Source organism: Plectropomus leopardus, chromosome 15 (assembly GCF_008729295.1).
Source record: "Plectropomus leopardus isolate mb chromosome 15, YSFRI_Pleo_2.0, whole genome shotgun sequence".
In the NCBI taxonomy this organism is placed as follows: domain Eukaryota; kingdom Metazoa; phylum Chordata; class Actinopteri; order Perciformes; family Serranidae; genus Plectropomus; species Plectropomus leopardus.
In genome coordinates this window covers 8,216,470-8,239,921 of record NC_056477.1, presented here as the reverse complement: position 1 = coordinate 8,239,921, position 23,452 = coordinate 8,216,470, and the positions used below count along the sequence as shown (strand labels likewise).

At 37.2% G+C, this 23,452-nt stretch overlaps 1 protein-coding gene across 1 annotated transcript in view; it reads left to right on the top strand.

The window, feature by feature from the left end:
* Positions 1–23,452, top strand: part of LOC121954373 (AT-rich interactive domain-containing protein 5B-like) — a 101,694-nt gene that overhangs the window by 29,978 nt on the left and 48,264 nt on the right. Inside the window, 1 exon segment of the mRNA XM_042501829.1 lies at positions 14,918–15,148. Within this exon segment, the coding sequence (XP_042357763.1) occupies positions 14,918–15,148 (231 nt within the window).

The following is a 23,452-nucleotide window of genomic DNA, read 5'->3' as shown; positions in this document are numbered from 1 at the left end:
CGGAGGATAAGGAGCTTACAAATCTCATTGTTATCCCAATTTTCTTTGAGTTGGCAGCTACTTTTAAATGTCCCACAGTGTCGCACACATACCACGCTTTCAATTCATCACCCCCATCCTGCTAGCGGTCCCGTCCTTTCATGTTGATATAGACATATCATGCAGTTATAGACATAACTGCGTGATATTCCTGCCTTGAAGAGGCAGCGATAAATAACAACAGCACTTTGGTTAAGTTAAGGTGACAATCTTTATTTTGGCTTCATTAAAGACAAATGTGAGTGGATATTGTAATGCAAGATTGCGTATTTTGTCATAAAACTGCTGAAACAGCAGAGTTTCAATTGTCATAAAAAACCTTTAAAAGTCACGAAATTTCACGATATCATTTTCCAGGCCTGGGAAAGTCATGGAATTAATAAAATCCTTGACAGTTTTGGAAAAGTCATGGAGTTTTTGTCATGTGTAATTAAATTGATTGTTGCACCACTCTTCTGTGGATAACCTTTCTCATATGTAATATAGTGGCAAATTTATTTTCTTGACATACGGCAGCTCTAATAAGCACGGATGCATAAGGTTTTGTTTCCAGTCACATGTGCTTCTTAATTTTCTTCACTTGAAAAGTCAAAAGTTTGATATTTCCTCTTTTAAAAAGTGTAGGAACCCTGAAATACAGCAAACATTTTGCTGATGTGCTCACTGTGCAACTTGCCATTTACTTTAATGAGCAACATGTTGTCATTATGTTAATAGAAAACATCTCAGCATTACTCTTCCCTCAAAACATATTTGCGGCCTCAAATATCTTCTATATAAACATAATATCTAGGTGACAGGGCTGTAAATTCATGACATAGAAACTTCTCAAACCAGCCCTGCGGCATAAACCACCTCTTTACTTTCCATTTTATAAGCTCAGTTTGTTCCAAACACCCATATTTTTTTTTTTACCAAAACACAGTTAAATACGCCACCAGTCTTCCATTCTTCTGACAGGCCTGCTGTAGTTTGCTTGCTCCTGGGTTTGTCTCTTAAATAGTTACTTTCTCAATAAACAAAGCACCAGACTTGAGACAGCCGTGCTCTGCAGAGTTGTGTGTTAAAGTTTAATATGTTGGTGAAAGTATGAATGTTTGGAATGTACTGAGTTTACAAAACAGACAGCGAGGAAGTGGAGTATGCTGCAGAGAAGTTTCAGGGTGTATTTCCACCCTGAGAGCTTATCAAGGAATCTGTTGTAACTACGTGTTAGCAGGCAGTTTCACTTTTACATATCCTGCAGTCATGGAGTCATCTTTCTGGCCACCTGGTGAATGTTATTTCAATTTTCACTTCCCTCTTAGCTCTGCTTTGGTCTCCACTAAGTCCTGAGAATAATATCCAGCTCTTGAGCTGCTCAGTTCTCCTCTGTGCTCACCTGCCAGTCACTTACTGTGTCTCTTTGCTGTTTGGTGCTGAGCAGGTAGTGTACAGTGAGCTTTTTAGGCCCTTCTACTGATAAGAGCCGAGAAAGTGAAGCAAAACAGTGACTAAGTGGGAAATAAAATCAAAACAATAAGATGAAAGCCTTCACAGAGCTGGTGGAAAATGCTGAGTGAGTTGACAGTTAATTCAATCTGCTGTGATTGTATTGTAAAAAACATTGTTTTTTGTGTTGCTTGAACCTCGATTTGATCATTTGTCAACACAGTTGCAAGAAAAAAAGGTTTGCATTGTGCATTTCTGCAAGACAGATTATTTTAGATATGTTAAAATGTAAAGTTTCTCAGTGATTCAGGGGTGAAGGTGTGATTTGGTTTAGGCACTTGGTTATGGTGGGAAAAAATTATGTTTTGGCTTAAAACACCCTTGTTTAGTGGTACAAAAGCTGCTGTAAAAGCAGGGACGAGTCGATAAAAACATGCCGAGGTTCAGTGGCTTAATTGCTTCAGGGAAGCATCATGATGTGGGGCTAAAAACGCCCATGTTCAGTAAAAAAAAAAAAAAAAAAAAAGGACTGGTTTGTTGACGCAAATGTTGCTGGAAAATGTTGCAACATGCCACTAAAAACAAACCAGGTTCAATGCCACAAACACAGGTTGAAATGGCCAGAAGGGTCACCCAAAAACAAGTGATTTTGTTGTTTGTGAGTCTGGAACAGTTGTCTGCAGCTTGGTGGGCGTCTTGCCTCAGTGACATGCCAGCCTCCATTCTCTCCACATCCAGACGAAAAAATCCTCTCATATGCTACATCGCTTTACAAACGTTGATATGATAAGTGCGAGACGTGAAACTGTAATTTACCGATGGTTTGCAGAAACGTACCATGCCAGCCTTTTTTTCTGCGCCTGGGCTACATTATAAAAGCATACTGCTGTCTATATTCTTGCAGTATTACTTGAAACTCAAGGCATTAATCTCGTTAAATGCTGATATTCAGAATTAAAGAATTAGAGGCAGATTCCTTATGATATCAGTGTTATTAATTTCCAAAAGTAAATGTTTTAAAGTTCTCTTTTGAGATGTGAATTCATTTTGCTTGATTTTTAGCAACTTTTTATTTTGTCTCTTTTTGTGTTTTCTGCCTGTATGTGTTTTTATCTCCCTTGAAAAGGAGATTATCAATCTCAGTGGAGCTCTCCTGGTTGAATAAAGGCCATAATACATTTTCTGTATCATGACACATTGATAAAAGATAAACTTGTATAAATAACAAGAATTTTGGATCTCTAGGGCGACATTTCCATGAATAATAATAATATTGATTTCAGCCCTATCACCCCATTTGATGCTCAGTAGATCTGTTTTGGGTGGAGTATCCCTTTAAAGAGCTGTGTGTACATTGTGTGTGTTTGTGTGTGAGAGCACAGCTTGCAGCTGATATGATGAGCAGCGGAAAGGCGAGTCAGTGTCTGTGACTGATGTGATGTTGATGACGGACAGCCACTGAGTCATCCGCAAACACAGAATGTTACTCGATGCAGATCCATTAAATACATCTGAAATATTATCCCAACTCTGCTCCCTCTGAGCAAAACAAGCTGCGTGTTCGTGACATACCACGTGATCGCTCCGCTTTGTTTTACTCCAATCCTGCGATTTATTGATGCCGCTCATCCTCCGCATGATTAATGTGATTTTGTTTACAGCACAGACTAGCTTGCAATTAGCGAAATGTTCTCGCACATTTTGTTTTATCCAAGATAGAGTAGTCATTCACAGATTGGATGAGCGATGAATCATGCAAATTCATTGAATTTGTATCATTGTTTTTATGTAATTCTCTCAACGTAGGAATCTCAAGGTCGACGCTAGTGAAAATGTGACGCCCTCATCCCCCGTCATTTCCATTTGGTGTCAATGGCAGATGCTGTTCTCGCTTTATTTGGTCAGGTTTCAAAAACATGAAACCAAAAGCCAGATCGGGCGCCTGCTGCTGCGTATATGGACCCCTCTCAGTGTCATGTCCCCTCATTGACAAGTGAGAGAGCGAGAGAGAAGGAGGATGAATCAGAGATGTGTTACATATTATGAGAAGAGGCTAAATGGAAACAGGGCAACCTCGGAGATCAATACAGAGCAGAGAGCCTGCAGGATGGAGTGAGAATACCAAACAAGAACCTTTTCCTCTCACCTTTTCTCTTTATCTTTCTCGTCTGCTTCTTTTCTCCACCAGAACTACTTCTTCGTGCCTATTTTTAAAGCTTTTAACTTGCTTTGGTGTTAAAAAGCAAACCTCAAATATGAAAGTGACATTATTGGCTCCGGGTTACACGCCTTGCCATTTCTCACCAGCCCCACAAAAGCAGCAGGGGGATCCAGTAAATTCCTTGGCCGAGCAGATAATGTGGAAATGTTGACAACAGCAAATTTGAGCCGAGTGAGTGATTTAAGAACTACAGCGGGTGACAGCGAGCATGAGAGTAATGGCTTTCAGGCTTTTTTTCCCTGCTCGTCTGTGACAAGAGAAATGAGCATACTTGCCTGAAAGATCTTGTCAGAGCTTGTGGGCAGTTTGAATATTTTTAAGCTTGGTTGAATGTAAATGACACAGTTTACATGAGTCACTTTTGGGGTTTTTTAATTAGCCAGCGCAGATCTGCTTTTAACTGTCAGCAGGCCTCATATTATATTACGACCAATTTTTAGTCCCCACTTGCAAAGAAAACTCCCAACAAAAGCGGAGGATCTCAGCAGTGGATCGCCCCCTTTTTTATTTTTCTGGTTTGAAATTCAATGATATCAATGATGTTTCATCTAATGTTGCAATAGCTATTCATCCAGTGGAGCAGCTGCTTCAACCACAACTAATGAGTTTTATTTCGTGTGCGGCATTTCTGAGATTTTGATTATGATGAGTAATTTATCATGCTTGTTATGGAAGAGAAACACACATCTTTCCTTCGGCATAATTACACAAAATATTCTTAAATTCCTTCTGGTTTAATGCCGTGTCAGAGTTCCTCTCTCCTCTCCTCACATTTTACGAAGCGTTCCTCCTCAAAGGAAGAGCTGGCTTCACTGGAATATTTCCCCACAAATATCAAAACCATCCTGCGCTGTTAAATATGATTTTGTCATATTTATGAACCAAATATTGTGGGCATATATTACAGCATGTAACTTTTACTATGCTGGAGTCGTTTGAGATCAGTATTTTACTGTGTAGCGTGTCCCATGACAGCTGCTGTAGCTAATGACATTACCAGTCTGCTGTAGACTGCAGCAGCAGCAGTGTTGCTTACAGTGTATTGTGATACAGTAGTGCAATATTTGTCTTTTAAAAGGACTACACGATAGTTCTGCATGTTTTAGTTAAGGAAAGATAACTGTTTTTTTTATGTACTGGTAAAATGTGGGGCTAATTTGCTTCCATAACATGTCGTCTTTCAGACTGATGGAGAGAAAATGTTCAACGCGTGTACGTGTTTACGTGTTTTTTTTTGTGTGTGTGTTTTTTTTAAGTTCAGATTTCTGTTCTGGACTTTAATGCAAACAGTGCATATGTAATTTAATAATTTCACATTTGCATTTTTAAACATAAAATTTCAGAGAACGCGTAACACAAAAAAATAATTGTAAAGTCATTTTGCCTGTTTTGGCAGACCAAAATGCAAAGATATTTAACTGAGGATATCTGAGATATTTAATTATGTAAAAACAGCAAATTCTCGCAGTTGAGAAGCTGGAAACAGATATTTTATATAGGGATGTGCACAAGTAGTCGTAAACTTATTTTTATAATTATTATTATTTTATGCGATTGTGTTCCCCCTACAAAAATGCAGTTGTAATAATCTTTTCCTAAATATTAATTTTACTGAAGAATGCTGTTTTTGTGTAAAGAATGCTGTTATTTGTTTTTTTAGTGAGTTGTTGTCATGTTTTGTAGGGTAGTGTTGCAAATTGCCACACATTTCAGTAGCATTTAAAATTGGTTCGATTTGGTTATTGAGATATAATGATTTCAAATGTCTCTTGTAATATGTGTTATATTTCTTCAGACAATGTTTAACCGCAACGATAAAAGACTGTTTCCTGGGTGTTTTTGTAGTTATGTACTAGTCGACTAGTCTAAGTTTAAACTTCCATTTATAGCATACATCAGGGAAATTATCAGGAACATCCTTAATTTTTTAATTTTTTTCCCAATAAGGTCCTTACAGGAGCTGTATGTGACATTCATGGTATTAATATAGCAAGAGAAAACTATTTGCCATGAAAAGATATAGTGGAATAATTTCGTCCTGAGCAGAGAATAAAGTCACGTTCCCCCTGTGCGTTTTGTAATCTGAGCTTCTCTGTTTGTGGTCGACGGTCCGGCGGCGTGTGCATGTGAGTCCCTGTGTGTGTATCCCACCGGCTAGCTAAATGCAGACACTCTGCACTGCGCTCATATGGTAATTACTACTTACAAAAACGCCACAACCCACAGTGTAATCCTAGAAGTGTAACGCCGTCCCCCTGAGGTAATCACTTTTAGCTCTGTCAGCACTGCAGCCATTGTTAACACTGCTATATTAGCACCATTAGCTGCTAGCCACCTATACGTTGAGTTGAGAGCCGTGTGCAGACAACCTAAATCAGACTCTGAATCATAAGACAGATAGATAAATAGATAGATACTTTATTAATCCCTCACAGGAAATGACATCTGTTATGGCAGTTCATTTACAGCTGACACAACATCACATAAAATAAAAGCACATCAGTAATTATCCACAGGAAAAGGATCTTCAAAATAAATACTAAATAATAAAAAATACTCACTTCTAAAAATACACAATCATAAGAAATACTATGTCATGTATAAAATTTCAGCGTGCGAAAGTGCAGTAGTAAATAGGCCCAAATGTTGTATAGAGCTCCTTAACACAATGAATCACGAACAGTTTAGTTTAAACCAGTTGGCAGCATTAGTTTAATTTCATGTCAGTGCAGCAAGAAAATTAAATTTTAAAGACTTTATACATGACATTATTGATATGATTTGTGTTATTTGAAATGATTTGTTCAAGGGAAATTCAGTGTCCATGAAAGAGGAGTCAGCTGCTCAAAGACTCTAAATTCATGAGTAATTCTTAGAGGAAGACGGACAGGAAGCAGACACAGATGTTGCAAAAGAGCATGATTTAATTTCATCATGTTTTGCATTAAAAACTTGCTGTCTGGCAGATGACTCTCAGTTTTCCCTTGTTTCCTTGAATGCATCAAAGGAAAAATGTCATTTATTCTCTGTGATGTATTACTAAATGTAATATTAGCAAATTTAAAGTCTTTGCAAGTTGATTTTGGGATGTTGTGAGTAGAAAACAATGGCTGCCTGGGAGCCAGTAAATCAATACAATCAAATCTAGCTGTTTGCTCCTTGACTTTTTTTCTGCTGAACAGTTGTTTTATTTCACATCTTCAAAGATAGTATAAAAGCAAAAGCTCTGCACCGTAACTACTCATTTTGTTCTCTTTGCTCTCGAGCTCAGCTTGTAAAGTTTTTGATTAAAAGGGGTGCTGGAAGAATAATATTGCTGCACCTGACTGACAGATGTTTGTATGCTTTTGTCTTCGGAAAATCAACAGATATAGCTTTCTTTGAGTGCACTTCCCTTTCATTTGTGTGGCATCTGTCTTATCCCTTCGGGCCGTGATTCGTAACAAAGCACAATCCTACAAAGCCACACCAGTAACATACTGTATTGATTCACTGGAGTTTCTTTAATACCACCTTTGGTCAAAACAGTCCTTGAAAGATGAGTATGTTTCTATGAATATAGAAAGAAAGCGTTGCCGTGAAAAACCTCTCTGTAACTGATGGGTTATTGAATGTATTCCAGGCCACAAATGAGTTTAGCAGACCGTCCATTTTATATAATTGTCTTCCTGACATCAGGGGGTGGATGGCTCAAACCTTAAGTAGAAACATATTTTAATCATCGGTCCTGACCCTGTTGCACAAGCAGTTCGATCATTTCTGGACTCCAGTCATGTAACGCCTGTGTCTGAAAATGTAGAAATCTGGATTCCTGCTTGCATTTCAATTTGCATATTACAAACTGGTTCAGTCATGCTTCTTTAATCTCGGGAATGTTAGAAAGATCAGCCGCATATCCTGTCATCTCAAGACGCAGTGAAACTCATTCATGCCTTTGTCACATCCTGGTTACATTATTGTAATGCACTTTTTACTTGAGTAACTCAGTCATCCTTGAATTGTCTACAGCTGGAACAAACTTCTGCAGCCAGACTCCTAAAGAAGACTAGACGTATGCTAATTCTCTGCTTTTGTTTCTTTCAGCGAACTATCAGTACATTTTAGAATTGATTTTAAAATGACATTAGGTTGTGCATGGCAGAGCTCCAATTTACAGTATTTTGCTGGAGTAAATCCTCATATTTAGCGGCAGCAGTCACCAGAAGAAAATAGTCTCACTGTACCTTTCTGCAAACCATGAATAAATTACATTTGGACGTTTCATACGTATATAAACATTTTTAAAGTGACTAAATAGCCTTTATAAGCTTACTTCATAAGCAGCAGGTGAACCTAGGCGAGAGCAAAGCTGCAGACCACTGTTTAAAACCACCTGTTGTTTTTTTGGTGATCCTTTGTAGCATTTCCATCAGTGCTTGTGGCCCTAAATCTGTTTTTAGCAGCACACTGTGGCATTTCCTTGCTGTTTTCCTATCCCTGATTTTCCACCTGATTTTGTGCCTCCAAATGTGGCTAGTTTGAGCCAGAACATGATTCCTCACCATAGCCAAGAGGTTTTTGTGCCCAAACCTAACCACCAAAAGTCATAACATTTCAAGAGTTTTATTATGCTGTTGTACTATAAAGGATTTAATAACTATGTCAGTATTTGAGTTAAGGAATTGCATTTCTGATTCTTGTTTAACAGTTAATGCCACTAATTATAAGGTGCAGAGACTAAAACAGGTGCAGTTAACATTTTGTGTTTTACAACAATCCTGTTTTATTGTGTTTTGTATTCATATATACATGTTTTAGGTGATTCATTGTTCTTCAAATTGGCTGGTTGCCCTTTTCTCTAAAAAGATATACATAGCTTTAATTTGATGGGGTACATTGTCTATAAGAAGCAAAACATTAACTCAAATTATTTTTAAATACAGTATTTTCACCAGAGTGGCGATGGTAGTGAGAGCAGTGATTGTTTTAGATTGGCCATCCCCCTCCCGTCCAGCCCATTATACTAACAGTTGTGTTTTTTTAACATCCTTTTACCCATTCTGTTGTCACATTTTATAAACTCTGGACACAACTAGCACGCCTGTCTGTCTGGCCCATACCATTAACACAATTCATGTTCTCTCAAAATTTGTCAAATAACACATTTCTAAAAACGCTTACATTCTCAATACATACAAGCCAAAATTATGAATCTTTGTCATCTTACTTACAAAAGCTTGCACACAACATGACATAAAATAAAACCTAATTTTCAAAAACTTGAGTATAGTGTGTAGCCTCCGCTGGGGCAAAAACAAAAGCAATACTGAAACAGCTGATGAGCATTTTTGAATGAACAGATCATCGAAATGTTGAGAAATATTGGATTTTCTGTAAATTGTGTAAAACAGACCAACCACAGCTGATTCCACTCTAAATCTGACACATAGCCAGATGTTGCAAGTTCTTTCAGTTACATGAAATTTACAGTTTATGGACTGATTGTGTTCTATGTGGATACAAAACAACACAGAGGAGATTGTATAGATTAAAACATAACTGTGCAGTGTAGCAGAGGCCAAATTATATTGACTAAACCTTCAAAAACACTAAATCCTACAATTCCCACAATGCAACTTGAGAGTGTCTTTCATTAGGGCTCTCTTGGGTAGTATAATCTAGACGCCCCCAGTTTGTAACACAAGCTTGCTGTTTTAAATTTGTATGTGTGCAAGCTCAAACTGAGACAACCCGAGAGACATCACAACACCACAGAAGACATTATTAAATTAAATACGTGTTGTTCCTTTAATGCCGATACAGAGCATCCAAAGCAGGGTTCCCGTGGATCCTTTAAAAGTCCTCAAAAGCATTGAATTAATTAATCAAAAATAAGACCTAATTGGTTTAAAAATGTCTTAAATAAATCTTTCAAAAGTCTTAAAACTGTTCAGACATTGGATTTTATGTTTTTTTCTGATGCTGCATTGTAAAGTCAATATGTAACTGGTAATATCTTTAATTTTTATTATCATTATTATTTTTAGTATTGTTGTTGTTATTTTAGATATATAAAATCTATTAAAATACCCTTGCATGAACATCACCAAAAAAGTCTTGGTTTTTGTAAAATTGTTCTTAAATTTCATTCCAAGTGGCATTAAAAAAGTCTTAAAATGTCTAAACTCTCACATGCCTTAAGCCGAAGGAACCCTGATCCAATGTACAGCACTAAATATTGTACGTAACTATTAGTATATGCTATCAGTTTACTGAATGCATTTATTGAGTGCCGCAGTGACTGAGTAGTTATAATGTCAGCTGTCCTGCAGAGCAGTTATGACCCTGACACTATTGTAGTTTATGAGGTCAGGAGCTTTACAGCTTGTTCTGAAAATAATCTGCCACACCACAGCTGTTTGATCAACACGCTGCGCTGCCACCAGGAGAGCACTGACTGACTGACTGACAGAAAATAGAAAAGAGATCCTGAGAGAGAGACAAACAAATTGCATAATGTCCTCACAGTATCTGGCAGCAATGCAGCCACAGCCCCAACCAATTAGAAAGCTTACGTAAAGATAAAGACGCCCTTTATTTGAAAGGTCGGGTTGTGAGAACAAAAGGATTTTTTAAAGTGTACACTCAGTGTACATCACATGCACACACACACCGACATGCATACTTTACAACGCCTTTGTACAGTTATTAATGCCCTGCGGCTCTCTCTCCAAATTGAATCTAATCAAGCGAAATGCTGCGAGGGTCCTCGGGAGAAAGAGCAGGTCTGACGGTGACCGCTTACAATAAAATCCCTGACATTTGGAAACAAAGCTTGCTCTACCTCTGAGCTGTAATTGCGTGTGACAACTACTGCAATCTTTGATGAATGTGAGCGGTGTGATATGCACATGCACGAATGCAGGAGTATGTGTGTTAATACATCTGTGGGCTTTGTGGCACCTACCTCCTCCACATAAAGTCTCTGTGTGTATGTATGTGTGTGTGTGTGTGCGCGGGTGAGGTTGTGCACGATGGATGAATGGTTTTAATAATTTCTTTTGAAGTGGTCGTCATATTGGAGTACAGTGGAACTAATTACGCTGATTGTCGGGAATGCAGCTGCTGTAAATATGTTATGAATGGTGTCCTTCCTGCCCTGTTTCTGCTGCACATTTATCAACCTCTAGCTTGATAAAATAACAGCAAAGAGAAGGGGGGGGGGCATTTTTTAAATAAACCCTGCCTGTTTTTGTCTTCAGGAAGACAAGGTGAAAAGCTTGCCTAGTTAGCCACCCCTGAAATATTAACTTACCAGCAGAAATTCCCATGAATGTCATGTCCAAGGGCTTTGTAAAAGCAGACAGGACAGTGAATAATTCATGTAGAAATCGTGTTTCAAACTGCCTGACTCTGCTTCATCAACTGTTGAACCGTGTAGTCGGCTGTGTAAGCTAGAAAAATATTAGCACTCTATTTTCAAACAACACTCTACAAAATGTGACATTGACTGTAAGCTTTAAGGAACAATGCACATGCATAATTTGTTTTTTTTTATTTGGCCACTTTCCAGTTAGTGTGCAGTACCGCAATGTGTTTTGTTTGACCTCTGCTGAGGTTAGGTGTCAGTTTATTAAAATATAATCACCATAGTACAAGATTAGAAACAACACACACACACACGGGAGCCCTTAATAAAAAAAAAAAAAAAACATATTTTATCATACTGTAGTATTTTGTCATATAAAGTCACCTCATATTCATAATAATAGTAGAGAGCTAAAAAAAAAATAGGCAATTGATCGATCTGTTGATCAACAGAAAATGAATCAACTGTTTTTTATTAGTTTTTAATCATGTGAGTCATTTTTTATCAATATTCCCCAAAATTATGTTGTTTCAGCCTCCCAGAAGTTATTATTTCCTCATTTTCTAAGTCCTCTATAATTTTAAACTAAATAAATCAAATATAACATTTTTTAAAATCAAATACTCCCATTAATATTGTGACTATATTGTAGGTTGAGTATGGGTGTTTTCACAAAATATTTACACAAAATATTTATAAAAATGGTCATCAATAATTTGATAAAAAATTCCCAGTTAAAGGCAAATAACAGAACAGCTGACACAGTCTGATGAGTTCAGATAATTTTAGCCCCATGACCGACTAATTGATGATGAAAATAATAATAAATAAGCTGCAGGGCTATATTATATTATGTGAAATATCTCTTTGTGTGTGGTGTTACTTGTCTGTCATAATGCATAATGTCAATACTTGTGCAAATATCCAGATAATTTCCTTTCAGTGTTTTTGGTGAGTAATATTCATGCCTGTTTGAGACAAAACTAATGAGAATTATCTGAACATAGAGCTCCTGCAGAGTCATCCAAAGTGAAACACTGCATCTAAATATCATCTTTAAATATTGGAAAATGTCTCCTCTACACCTTCAGACTGGCTCATTAAAGCATTTCTCTCCTAAAGTGTCTTATTTAACCAGTTCCATCTCCCGCTGCATAAACACATAATAATTGAGCATGTAGTTAGTTATAGATTATTATATTTTTGTAACTGTGTGTGGGTGGCAGAAGATGTTCGGTTATAATTAAGCAGGACTGCATAAGAACTGTGATTTAATCAGCATCAGTAACCTGTAGCCTTACAGTTAAGTCTCTGTGTTATTTGCATCACACATTGTAAGAGGAGAGTTTTATTAAAGCAGAATAAAGAGGCTACATTTATTAAAATTTACAGTATATTCTGCTGGTTCAGTATTTGTTTAAGAGGCAAATATATGCAGGGGACAATATTGTGAACAGATGTTGTTATTAGATAAATAAAACATTTTTAGAGCCAGTTCTGTAAGTGTCTTGTAGGTTTTAAAGACTTGCGGTAAAATGTTGTTCTCTAATTCCTGTCATCAAATTGAGGCATTTTCCTGTAGTGACTTGGAATATTTCTCATTCAAGATTTTTTTGATCACATTTCAATTTGATCGAGCGTATGTGGAACATGCTGGTGCCGGTTATCTCTGTACACACATTTGCTATATTGGGAACATTTACACATCCCCTGAGAAATATTTGTGCACATTCTGCACTAAGCTATACAGCTTTCTCACTTTGAAGGAGCTATATTGTACATATTTGTTTTGGTATTTTTTCTATTATCTATCTATTATTTTTTTAATATTTTGTATTGTAATGTTTCTTGTCTCTATGTATGTTTTTGACTTGATAATACTTCTTCTTAATATATTTGTTGCATGTTTACCCCTTTGAAACCTGATTAAATTGGCTTGATTTCTTTCAAAAACATGTGAAGAAAGTATTAAGCCAATTAAAGAAGAAATGACCCAAAAAATGAGCAAGAATTTTTTTTTTTTTTAAATACAAAAACATTAGAAAGAAAGGAAAAGACAAAGAAAGAAACATTTGGAAAAAGTGCTTAAAATTGTATAATAATTCTGTTACATACATTTAAATATGGTGCTTAAGATTATAATATTTTGGAACATGACTTTAAATATGCAATTCTCATAATTATAAATACAGGGTTTCCCTACCTTTTTTGTCTTTCTTCCCTAGACATTTTCCCCTAGCGTTTAAAAAAATGATTTTAGATGATTGCAATTTGTGAAACATTTCTTATCAGGTTGCTAATTGCCTTTTTTCCCTGTTTTTAAATGAAATTGCACCAACTGGCTCAGGGTTCAAAGTTTAAATACTTGCAAAAGGCATCTGAAAGCACAATAAAAGTGATGTCACTCCAGGTTTGAAGGGGTTAATGTATGCACCAAAGACCAAAGGAAATTTATTGTTTATTGTTCGTAAAAACCTACTTGGTAATAAATCAAATTCGGATTCTACTTTTGTTTATGACCAAATAGTGCTAATAGTGCTGTTTAGTGCTAATGTTAACATGCTAGCAGGCTAAACTAAGTTGGTGAACAGGCCAAACAGCTGCCAAATATCAGCATGTCTTCATAGTTACTGTGAGTTTGTGAGCAGGCTGGAGCTCTGCTGTACCTCGGTAGCTGTAAACTCGTAGTCTTAGTCTTATGTGGTTTAATATTAACAGTTTGAGTTGTTTATCAGCTTATCTTCCTGGTTTTTATAGTAGTTTATTGTGTTAGTTTAGTCTGTACTTCCTGTCCACGGGTTTCGTTGCCAGTTAGTTGTCACAGGTGATAATGCATCAGTCAAACTGACATGTTGTCGGTGAAATATTAATTACACACCCACATCAGAAGCAACACACCCAATGCGGCAGTAACATTTTACTCCCTGAGTAAAACAGTGAGCTTTGCTATCGGCTAACTGTGCCAGATTACTACAGTCGATCTAGAGGTCAGAGATCTTTCCTTGAACTTGCTTATTAATAAAGAAAACTTGTCAATCAAAATATGAAAGTTGTCGACATTCCTCTTGTCACTCCAACAGCGATGCATGTCAAGCATTTCAAACATGCAGCTCCGCAACATGAAAGGGTGCTCTGTCAGTTTGGTAGAGTGCTTTATTATGACAAGAAAAGGGTGTGAAACTTTTATGAAACAGTTTAAAGTCACAGTGATGCAGCAAATTTGGAACCTGTTGCTTCCTGAATGTGATGCATTTCCTGAAACACACATCTGGATGGGATATAAGGCAGCAAGAAAGAGGAATATATGTTGAATTAGGTGACAGAACTGTGCAAAAATAATAGCTTTGCTTGCTACGAAGCAAATTGTAGCAAAGATGGATGTATTGCTTTCCAGGAGTTATTGAAAAATTGTAAAAAAAATAAAATAAAATAAAAAACATTCCCTGCTTGATTTCTCAAGGCAATATGTTCATGAAAAGTTTCTAACACATATTTACCTTCTTGAGATTTATATGGTACTCACCAAGAGTGACAGTACAATAATGTCTAAGATCTCAAACATCACAGGCAACCTTGCAGTTTAAGGCCAAGTGTGAGGAGTAAAAGGATCATATTCAGAGCACACTGGCAGTAGATGTGCCAGAATATAATAGTAGCCAAAGAATGATCTATGAGAGAGAATAAAGTAATAAAATATGAAGAGAAATAGTGGAGTGAATGTGTCATGTAAAATTAAACGCTGCCATTCTCTACAAATCTTACAGGAGCACTTGGAAAACAAAACGTTCCTGTGCAAAGATTTCCCCTTTGAATGCTGAATTTAACTACGTGTAGCCTCCGTGGAGCCTCTAACTTTGTGTCTTTTGTGTGTTTTTCAGGCCAAGAGGAGGATGGCCGGAAGGTTTTGGTCCTCAGTTACCCTCAGTATTGCCGTTTCCGCTCAATTTTGGCGCGGCTCAGAGAGCAGCCGTCCTCTCTGCTCATAGACCACACAGTGCTGGCGCTGGGCGGCATCGCTGCGTTGGGCGGCAGCACGAGGATCCTGTACTGCCGGGACACCTTTGACCACCCAACCCTGCTGCAGAACGAGAGCATCTGTGACGAGTTTGGTGAGTTTGGCAGCTGGCGATTTGATTGTAGCCTTTAGATAAGTTATCGTATTAGCTCATCTGCGATGCCAACAGCCATCACAGGGCGGTTTATGGCAGTTGGAGTGTCGCACATTGAGCCCATGAAACATCAAACTCCTCATGTCCCGAGCTCTGGACGTAAGCATGCACTTAAAACTCATTCTCACAGTACGGTTCATCTCAAACTTTCAATTATGTCATTTTGGTTACCGTGACCATTTGTTCAAGTCTGCTTTTAGTGGAAAATGGACAGTGTTTGCTTTTTTTGGGCCAAGCAATTTAGTTCCATTGTGTGAAATCAGAGAAATTGTACTCGAGTCCATTTAAAATTCTAATTTGTGTAATGGCTGGCTATCAAAACAAAGACCATCAAAGGGCAAAGAAAAGGGAGCGACTGTAACATTCATTTTCCAGCGCCAAATTCAGCTGATGTCCTGTGAAAAACACATTTGTCTCCAAAACAACAGCATTGCTTGAGCTGAGAAAAACAACCCTGTTTACAGCTTAATGACAACACACTTGTCATATAATACAATGAGTTTTTTTAAGGGGAAGAGTACCAATTTTATGCATCAAAGCATGGTTGCTAATCTTGGGGAGTACTACTACCTGTTTAAAAACAGTAGTATACAGTAGTATAGAGCTGTGCAAAGACTATGCATTTGAAAATGATAGAAAATCTGAGGATTTTTAGTTAAACTTCTGTGGCTTAGCTGCTAATAGCACAACACCAAACTTTGCAGTTGAGTTACACATTTTGAAAAGGAAGAAGAATGTGCTGAATAAAAAGACAATATCTTTAGTTCTGCTGCATTGATTTGATTTGACTCCATTTTTCTCAGACTGTTTGCTGCGAGTCAGTGTTATAGGCGTGTAATGCTAAATCGGTGGTGTACCTTTTTAAACGGTCTGTTCGGCTTAAGAAATACAGCGAAAAACTGCATGTAGTGGTCACAGTTACAGTGATCAACAACTTATATGAGTTAAAATGCTTCTGACAGAATACAAATGCAGTTTAAGTAATTTGCTTTTAGTAATCAAGAATCAATCAATCTTGTTTTTTTACATAGCACCTTTCAAACTAGTCAAATGTAATTCAAAGTGTGTTTTACTGTTTGATTGAAGAAACAAAAATAAACAGAAACAATATGGAAAACAATATTGTGGAACAGCTAAAAAAGAAGAGTTAGAGGAGTCCACTTTGGGACTTTTTATAAATGATAACACATATAAAAGAACATTTAAAACTACTCTTTTATAAAAAAAAAAAAACATTAAAAAAAATACTTTTTTTTTTTTTAAACTTTACTCCCATTTTACTTTGCCTTGTGGTGACCTGTCTGCTTCCAGCTTGCTACCTGAGGCTGGTGCACATTGAAGTCATGACGGATAAAAGAAGGTCATTTTCTTTCAATGGGAAACTCCTGGAAGCTTTTTAAAAAGAAAAAAAAGGCCAAAAACATGCCAGTAAGACACAGCAGCAGAACTTGGTGTTCCATATCTCAAACAAGACTGCAAGTGTATTAATAATACCTGGTCACGCAATGATTGTTTAAACAGCTGTACTGCACTTTGAAACAGTCAATAAAAGTTCCATTACTTGATATTAATGTAATAAATACAAGAAAGTCAATTAGACGGCATTCTAAAAATAAAGAAAAATGAAAGAGCTGTATTATTATCCGCTTCTAGTGACCAGCTTGACCCGCACAGATGTAATCACTGTGAGGTTTCCACTGTTTAATGATTTTCTTATTTCAAACAGTAAATGAACACTCAAACGTCGCTGTGTGGGATTCGGAGGAATACGTTGGCAGAAAAAGACTATAATATGACAAGTATGTTTTCTTTGGTGTACAATAACCTGAAACTAAGAACTGTTGTAATATTGCTACCTAAAAATGAGCCGTTTATTTTAGCCTCCTCTCCGATGAGCTGGATAGCATCAGAAAAACGCTGATTTTTACATAAAACTGCTTTTTTTCATTGTTTTTACTGATTTAAACGACCTGGTATGCTGTTTTGGAGAGAAAGACACCTCTGCGGATAATTCGAATCCTGGTAAAAAACCTCCTGAGCAATGAACACGACTAGATGCCGCCAAATCCTCCACACCTTTAATCCTTAAATATTTTTAAAGACAACAATAAAAGTCACCAAATTTGGAGATAAATGGTTTTCACTTGATGGTTACAAAACAACCCAAAACTTAGTTGTTTTTTTTATAATACTATAATACTCTGTGCACTGGGTTCAAATTTGAATGGCATAAATGTAACGTAGACAAAAGAGTGTTCAAAAGAAATGGATATGATTATTTTTGCATGGCTGTAATTTGGATTTCTGTGGAGATTATTAGTTTGTGTGATGCGGTCTCTTTTTGTCACTTTTCAATTTGTCCTTTTTGACTTCTCATCACCCAAATTACTTGAAGCAATTTAAACTGAACAAGCTTTTCATCAGTTCTCTTTTAGTTTGGTTAATCAGGACAAAAACTCAATACAGCACAAGTGACCATCATTTGCTTTTTCAGTATGTTTTTCATTTAGTCTCAGTTTGTCTCCAGAGGGTCTTTCTGTTTACGCACGCAAGTGACCGCCATTCAAACACCGTCATTAGTCACACCTATGAAAAGCATTCTGTGGTTCCAGTGAGGAATTTCGAAGTGCTGGAACATGTCTATTTGCCATTCACTGTGCTTTTCCCCGCCGCTCATGAATCCACACATTTTATTAACCCCGAGCTGGGCTAAAACAATGGAGTAATGTGATTCATCTCTCTTTATATTTCCTCTGCTCGGGTAGCACGGTGGGGCTCAGCAGGCTCTTGTGCAGCATCAATTTGACATTCACAGTAACGGCTCCTCTGGTCAAAAGTCATTGTTTTTCTTTTCCTGTAAATTTGCCAGTAGGTAATTGCATTTTAAGAGAGCTGTAGAGGTGAGACCAGAAGGGAAAACGGTTTTAGGCGTTGGAAAATAAGTTATGAATAGTAACGCTAACATCCTGTGGCTGCTGTTAGCTCATTCACTTGGCTCAATAATGCCATTCCTCTGTGAGCCACATTTAAGCTAAAGGTTTATTTTCAGAGCTTAAGGGAGTTATACTTTTTTTTTCTTTCTTTTTTTTTTTACAAAGGCAACCAGATTTCTAATGTTATTCACATGAAGGTTTACTAGGTTCGAAGCGGGCTTTTATTTCTGCTTGAATTGCTGCTAGGAGACTTGTTTGTGATTTGTTTCAAAACAGCAGAGCTATGTAATTTCCATCAGTCTGCCAAGAGCACCAAAGCCTCAAGGGCGTCTTACTTATAGGCCCAAACACACACATGAATGTTTGCACATATAGCAACATACACAGCTGCTGAGCAAAGGGCCATTTACAGGCGAAAAAAAAGCTATAAACGCCATATTAAATCCACCTTTATTAGGATAAATACCAGCACTGTGGACACATAAGAAATAGTACTGTGCAGCTGTGAAATATTAAAAAGTTAAAAATTGATCTTGGGAACAGTTTCTTCTATGCTTCTTTCCATGCTAATTCTGACCTTTTGGATTCAGCTAAATCTGCTGTGGCAGCTCTAATAGCCGTCCGTCTTGTCTAGGCTAATTCATGAAAAGTATGTCAGGCTACCACAGGGGGTCGAGAGGACGAGAAGGCTCTGGGAGGGAGGAAAAAAAAGTGCTATTGCAGATTTTCAGCAAGCCTGTTGGTTCAGTATTGTGTGAAATGAAGCCATCAGATGAAAGCCCGCTGGTCTATTTTTGATAGCCTTAATGTCCTGTCTTTTTTTCTTTTCTTTTTTTTAGCAGACACTATAGGTGTTAAAATATAGGCCTCTACCAAACAGTTGAGATGTTTCGTCATGGTAATGGTAAAACATACAGAAAAACATTTGAATTATTTCATTTTTTAATTAAATTTTTACTTTTATTTGGCACTATAAAACCACAACAAAAGTACAGCAGATTAGATGAGTGGGTGCAAAACCCTATAAATGGCTAGAGATGTCTTACCTACATAAACAATGCAAACATAAATATGAAAATATGAAATTAACATCAGAAAAATAAAATAAAAACATCATGTAAGCCAATTAAACAAAATAATAAGGGAGAAAAGCGGACTTGAAGTAACACATTAGATTCAAACACCACAGAGAAAAAACTCATATTCGCACTAGTTTGGTGCTCAGGCCCTAATAATCATAATGATCATCATAATAATATATTGACAATTTTTTATTATTTTTTTTAACTTTGCATGTTTTATTTATTGTGTTTATTTATTTGTTAATTTCCAGGGAATCTACTTTTTCTTTTTATTTATTTTCTTCTTTTGTTGCTCACTGCCTTCTTATTATGTTTATCAAAGACATCAGGCCAGTTTGTCCAGGTTTCAACGAATTAAAACAATAGAGCAGCTAAATGTATCAATTATACCTCTCTCTTAATGCTAATTTGAAAGTGTCATTTTTCATGTTTGATTGGCTCCTCATCGGAAATTGTGGTCAGCCATACTAGAATATCACTGTTTCTATATGCTAATTTGAATGTACAAACCCCCGTGTTTGATTGGCTCCTCCTCAGAAGGCGTGGTCAGTAACACTAATTAATATGTCTCTCTTTATGCTAATTTGAATGTACAAACCCCCGTGTTTGATTGGCTCCTCCTCGGAAGTGTAGTCAGCCAATCAAACACGGGAGATGGCACATTCAAATTAGCATAAAGACAGACATATTAGTTAGTGTGGCTGACCACGCCTTCCGAGGAGGAGCCAATCAAACACGGGGGTTTGTACATTCGAATTAGCATAAAGAAACACTTATATTCTAGTACGGCTGACCACGATTTCCGATGAGGAGCCAATCAAATAAGGGGGATGGCACATTCAAATTAGCATACAGAGAGACATATTAATTAGTGTTGCTGACCACGCCTTCCGAGGAGGAGCCAATCAAACACGGGGGTTTGCACATTCAAATTAGCATAAAAAGAGAACTATAGCTGAATCCGACGACTTTTTGCCAGCTTGCAGCATCACCGTCACTGACGCAGCACTTACAATAACGATATAAGGTTATATTGTCGGCAGCATGTGTTAAGTTGGATAGTGTCTGCTAGTTACAGATGATTATACATTTTCTGGGAGGCTGTTGTGGTTCGCCGGGCTAATTGAGTGTCACTGGGTAGGCTGCTGCTGACTGCCTGGTTAGTTGTCGCGATCATCCTGTGGGCTGCTGTGATCACCGGGTGGGCTGTGTCCGCCCACTGAGCACACACAGCGACCTCTATGTGTTATTCAAATTTACATATCACATATAATAAAGTTATTAGGGGCTGTCATGTTGTGTGCTAGCTAACATTAGCTAGCACAGTCAGTTAATAAAGAGTTGGATTTAATCATTACTGACCTGTTGCATATGGAAGAAATTTAAAAAAATATCCTCCTACCTGGAAAGCGTGGACAGCTGTATTCAGCTCTGTCTCTATGCTAATTTGAATGTGTGACGTGTTCGCGCATGCTAATTAGCATAAAGAGAGACTTTAGTCAAGAGGCCACCATATGATGCTCAGACCCTAATAACATTGAAAATATAATATCTTTGAGTATTGTCAAAAGCAAGCGATCTGTTGCATATGGAAGAAATTTAAAAAAAATATCCTCCTATTATTATTATTGTTATTATTATTATTAACAACAGTGATTATTACTACTTTTTATTTAAAATAAATTCTACATTTCTTATTTAAGCATCACTATCTTTACCATAAAATGACAATTCAACTAATTGGTTGAGCATGACTTTAGACAGTTAAAAATGAAAAAAAAGCATACTTATGAAATTATTGTAATCATGTTTTTAAAGATTTTTGACCCTATATTGGACAATTATTATATTATTATTATTATTATTATTATTATTATTGTTCTTTTTCTTCTTCTTCTTCTTATTATTATTATTATTAATAATAATAATTGTACATACATACAATGTATGTACATAAAGACTTCTGAAACTATAACATGTTTAGCTAGTTTAGTTTAGTTTACAAATTTAGCTACCTTTGAAAATCCCAACACACAGAGCCCCATTGTGTTGAATGACTTTTCTCCTATAGGGGGTGAACTGAAAAGGCAGATTATTTAAATATATAGTGACATCGCATGGATTTTTATTGAGTTTACCATACCTAAACTGTAGAGATAGCTTAATAAGGTTAAGTTCAAATTTTTCATTAGGATGTGGCGACTCAAAATGTGCTCTACCAAACGGTTGAACAGGATGTTGAAGTATTAAGGAACAGCACCACAGTAGGTGCATGTATGTCATAATCATGTACAGATTTATTATATAATCAGCATATTTTCATTGGAGCGTGCTCTTGTTCTGATTTATCTGTATAGCTAGAGTAATGAAACATCAGCCGGCTGCTTCTGTGCACATAATGACTTTGATATCTCCAATATTTGCTCTCACTTTATTTCTCCGCTATGACAATGACAGTTAACAGAGACTCTGCTTTATCTAACTCGATCTATATTCATGTTTTCTTTCTCGTCTGCGTCACCGCTGTGCTTTTGAACCAGCTTGAGCAAAACTGCGGTTGCGTCAGTCACCAGATCCTAAGTCCTGTGATCCATATTCATGTTCAGCATCGCCTGTCACCCCTGCAGCTGCTGTCCTCGCGGGGAATGACACAGTTTTTGTTTATAATTATCACGCATTCTCTGCCAGCATGGATTGATTATGCTACTTTGTGTCCCCAATATAATTTCATGCCAGGAGGAATGTAATATTACGGCTGCACAGTTGCAGAAAAGAAAGTTGTGTGGAAGACCTTGCCGGCACACATATTCTTTAGAGTACCTATTTTGTGCGCACTAAACAAGCTCTTATATAAACCTATGGATAAAGGTCTTACATACTGTACTGTACTGTAATAATATTGGCTCTACTGAGGCTCCTGTGCTGTGAGAAAGGGATAGTTTGAGTGGGCCAGGCCTTTGCAGCGCTGAGTGACAGATGACAAGGTTCAAGGTTTTGTTATTAGCTGTCGAGAATTACTCAACAGTCATTTGGCATGGATACTGTTGTGTGTGCTGCAGAGCACTAAGATAAACATTTGTGAGCTCGACCTGGACCTGCTGCTTTTTATGATATATTTAAACAAGATGTACATGGCAGGGCGTCTTGACAGGTACTCAGCTGGATGTCTTTTAAAGGAGCAGTTTGCAGGATTAAGTGGCATCTAGTGGAGAGGATTACAGATTGCAACCAGCTGAAACTTCTTCCAGTTAGGACTCCTTCAGTTTCATTGTTTAGGAGGTTTTTTGCTGGGGGCTGAATTATCTGCAGCAATTTCCTCTTCTCCAAAAGCAAACAGACTAGGTCATTAAAACTGCTTAAAACAAAGAATAAACACTGAAAATCAGTGTTTCTCCTACGCTGTTTGGCCTGTCTGCAACAAGCATCTGCTAATGTATATTCATCTTTTTTCTCTGATAACTTGGGTGCTCACTTTTTTGTCTGATCCAGACATTCAGGAGGTTTTTTACTGTGAGCCGAATGATCAGCAGAGGTCTCTTCCTCTCCAAAACAAACAGAGCAGGTGACTTAAACAGGTAAAAACACTGAAAATAGCTTTTCTTTTTTCTTGTTTTGTGTATGCTGCTTGTTGCGGAGGGGCTGCTAACTACGTTGGCAGACACAAAAACACAAATGGCCTTATTTAGAGCCAGTGTTTGTTTTTCTGTTCAGTGCTACTAAAGAAACATGGAGATCGCTGTAGATGAGAACCCGCTCTTTTTGTAGATATATATGGCTCATACTAAGATAACAAAAACATTACATTTCTTGTTTTCAGGTGATTATACATTAAAGAAAACATTCTTATTATATCATGTTCAATTTTTACTAATATATCCCTTTAGATCCTACAAACTGGCCTTTTGGAAAAATATTATGACCAACATATTTCTATTATTCTCAAGTTATTCTCCCAAACTTCTGACCTTCCTCTCCCCTCCCTTCCCCCACTCCTTCAGAAACCTAACACCCCTTTTGTGCACATTGCTTAAATCAACAGTATTTTGGAAGTTAGTGAGGCAATCATGTTTGAGGCAAAGCAGTTGAGGGGAGCTGCCCCCCCGCTCTTCTTGCTCTTTTTCATTTGTCCTATATTCCCCAGGTCTCTTTCCTTGGCACAGAAACTATATATTTCATGCTCGGCTCAGTGTGTTTTGTTTGAAATATCTCTCACTCAGTGCTGGTTTGAT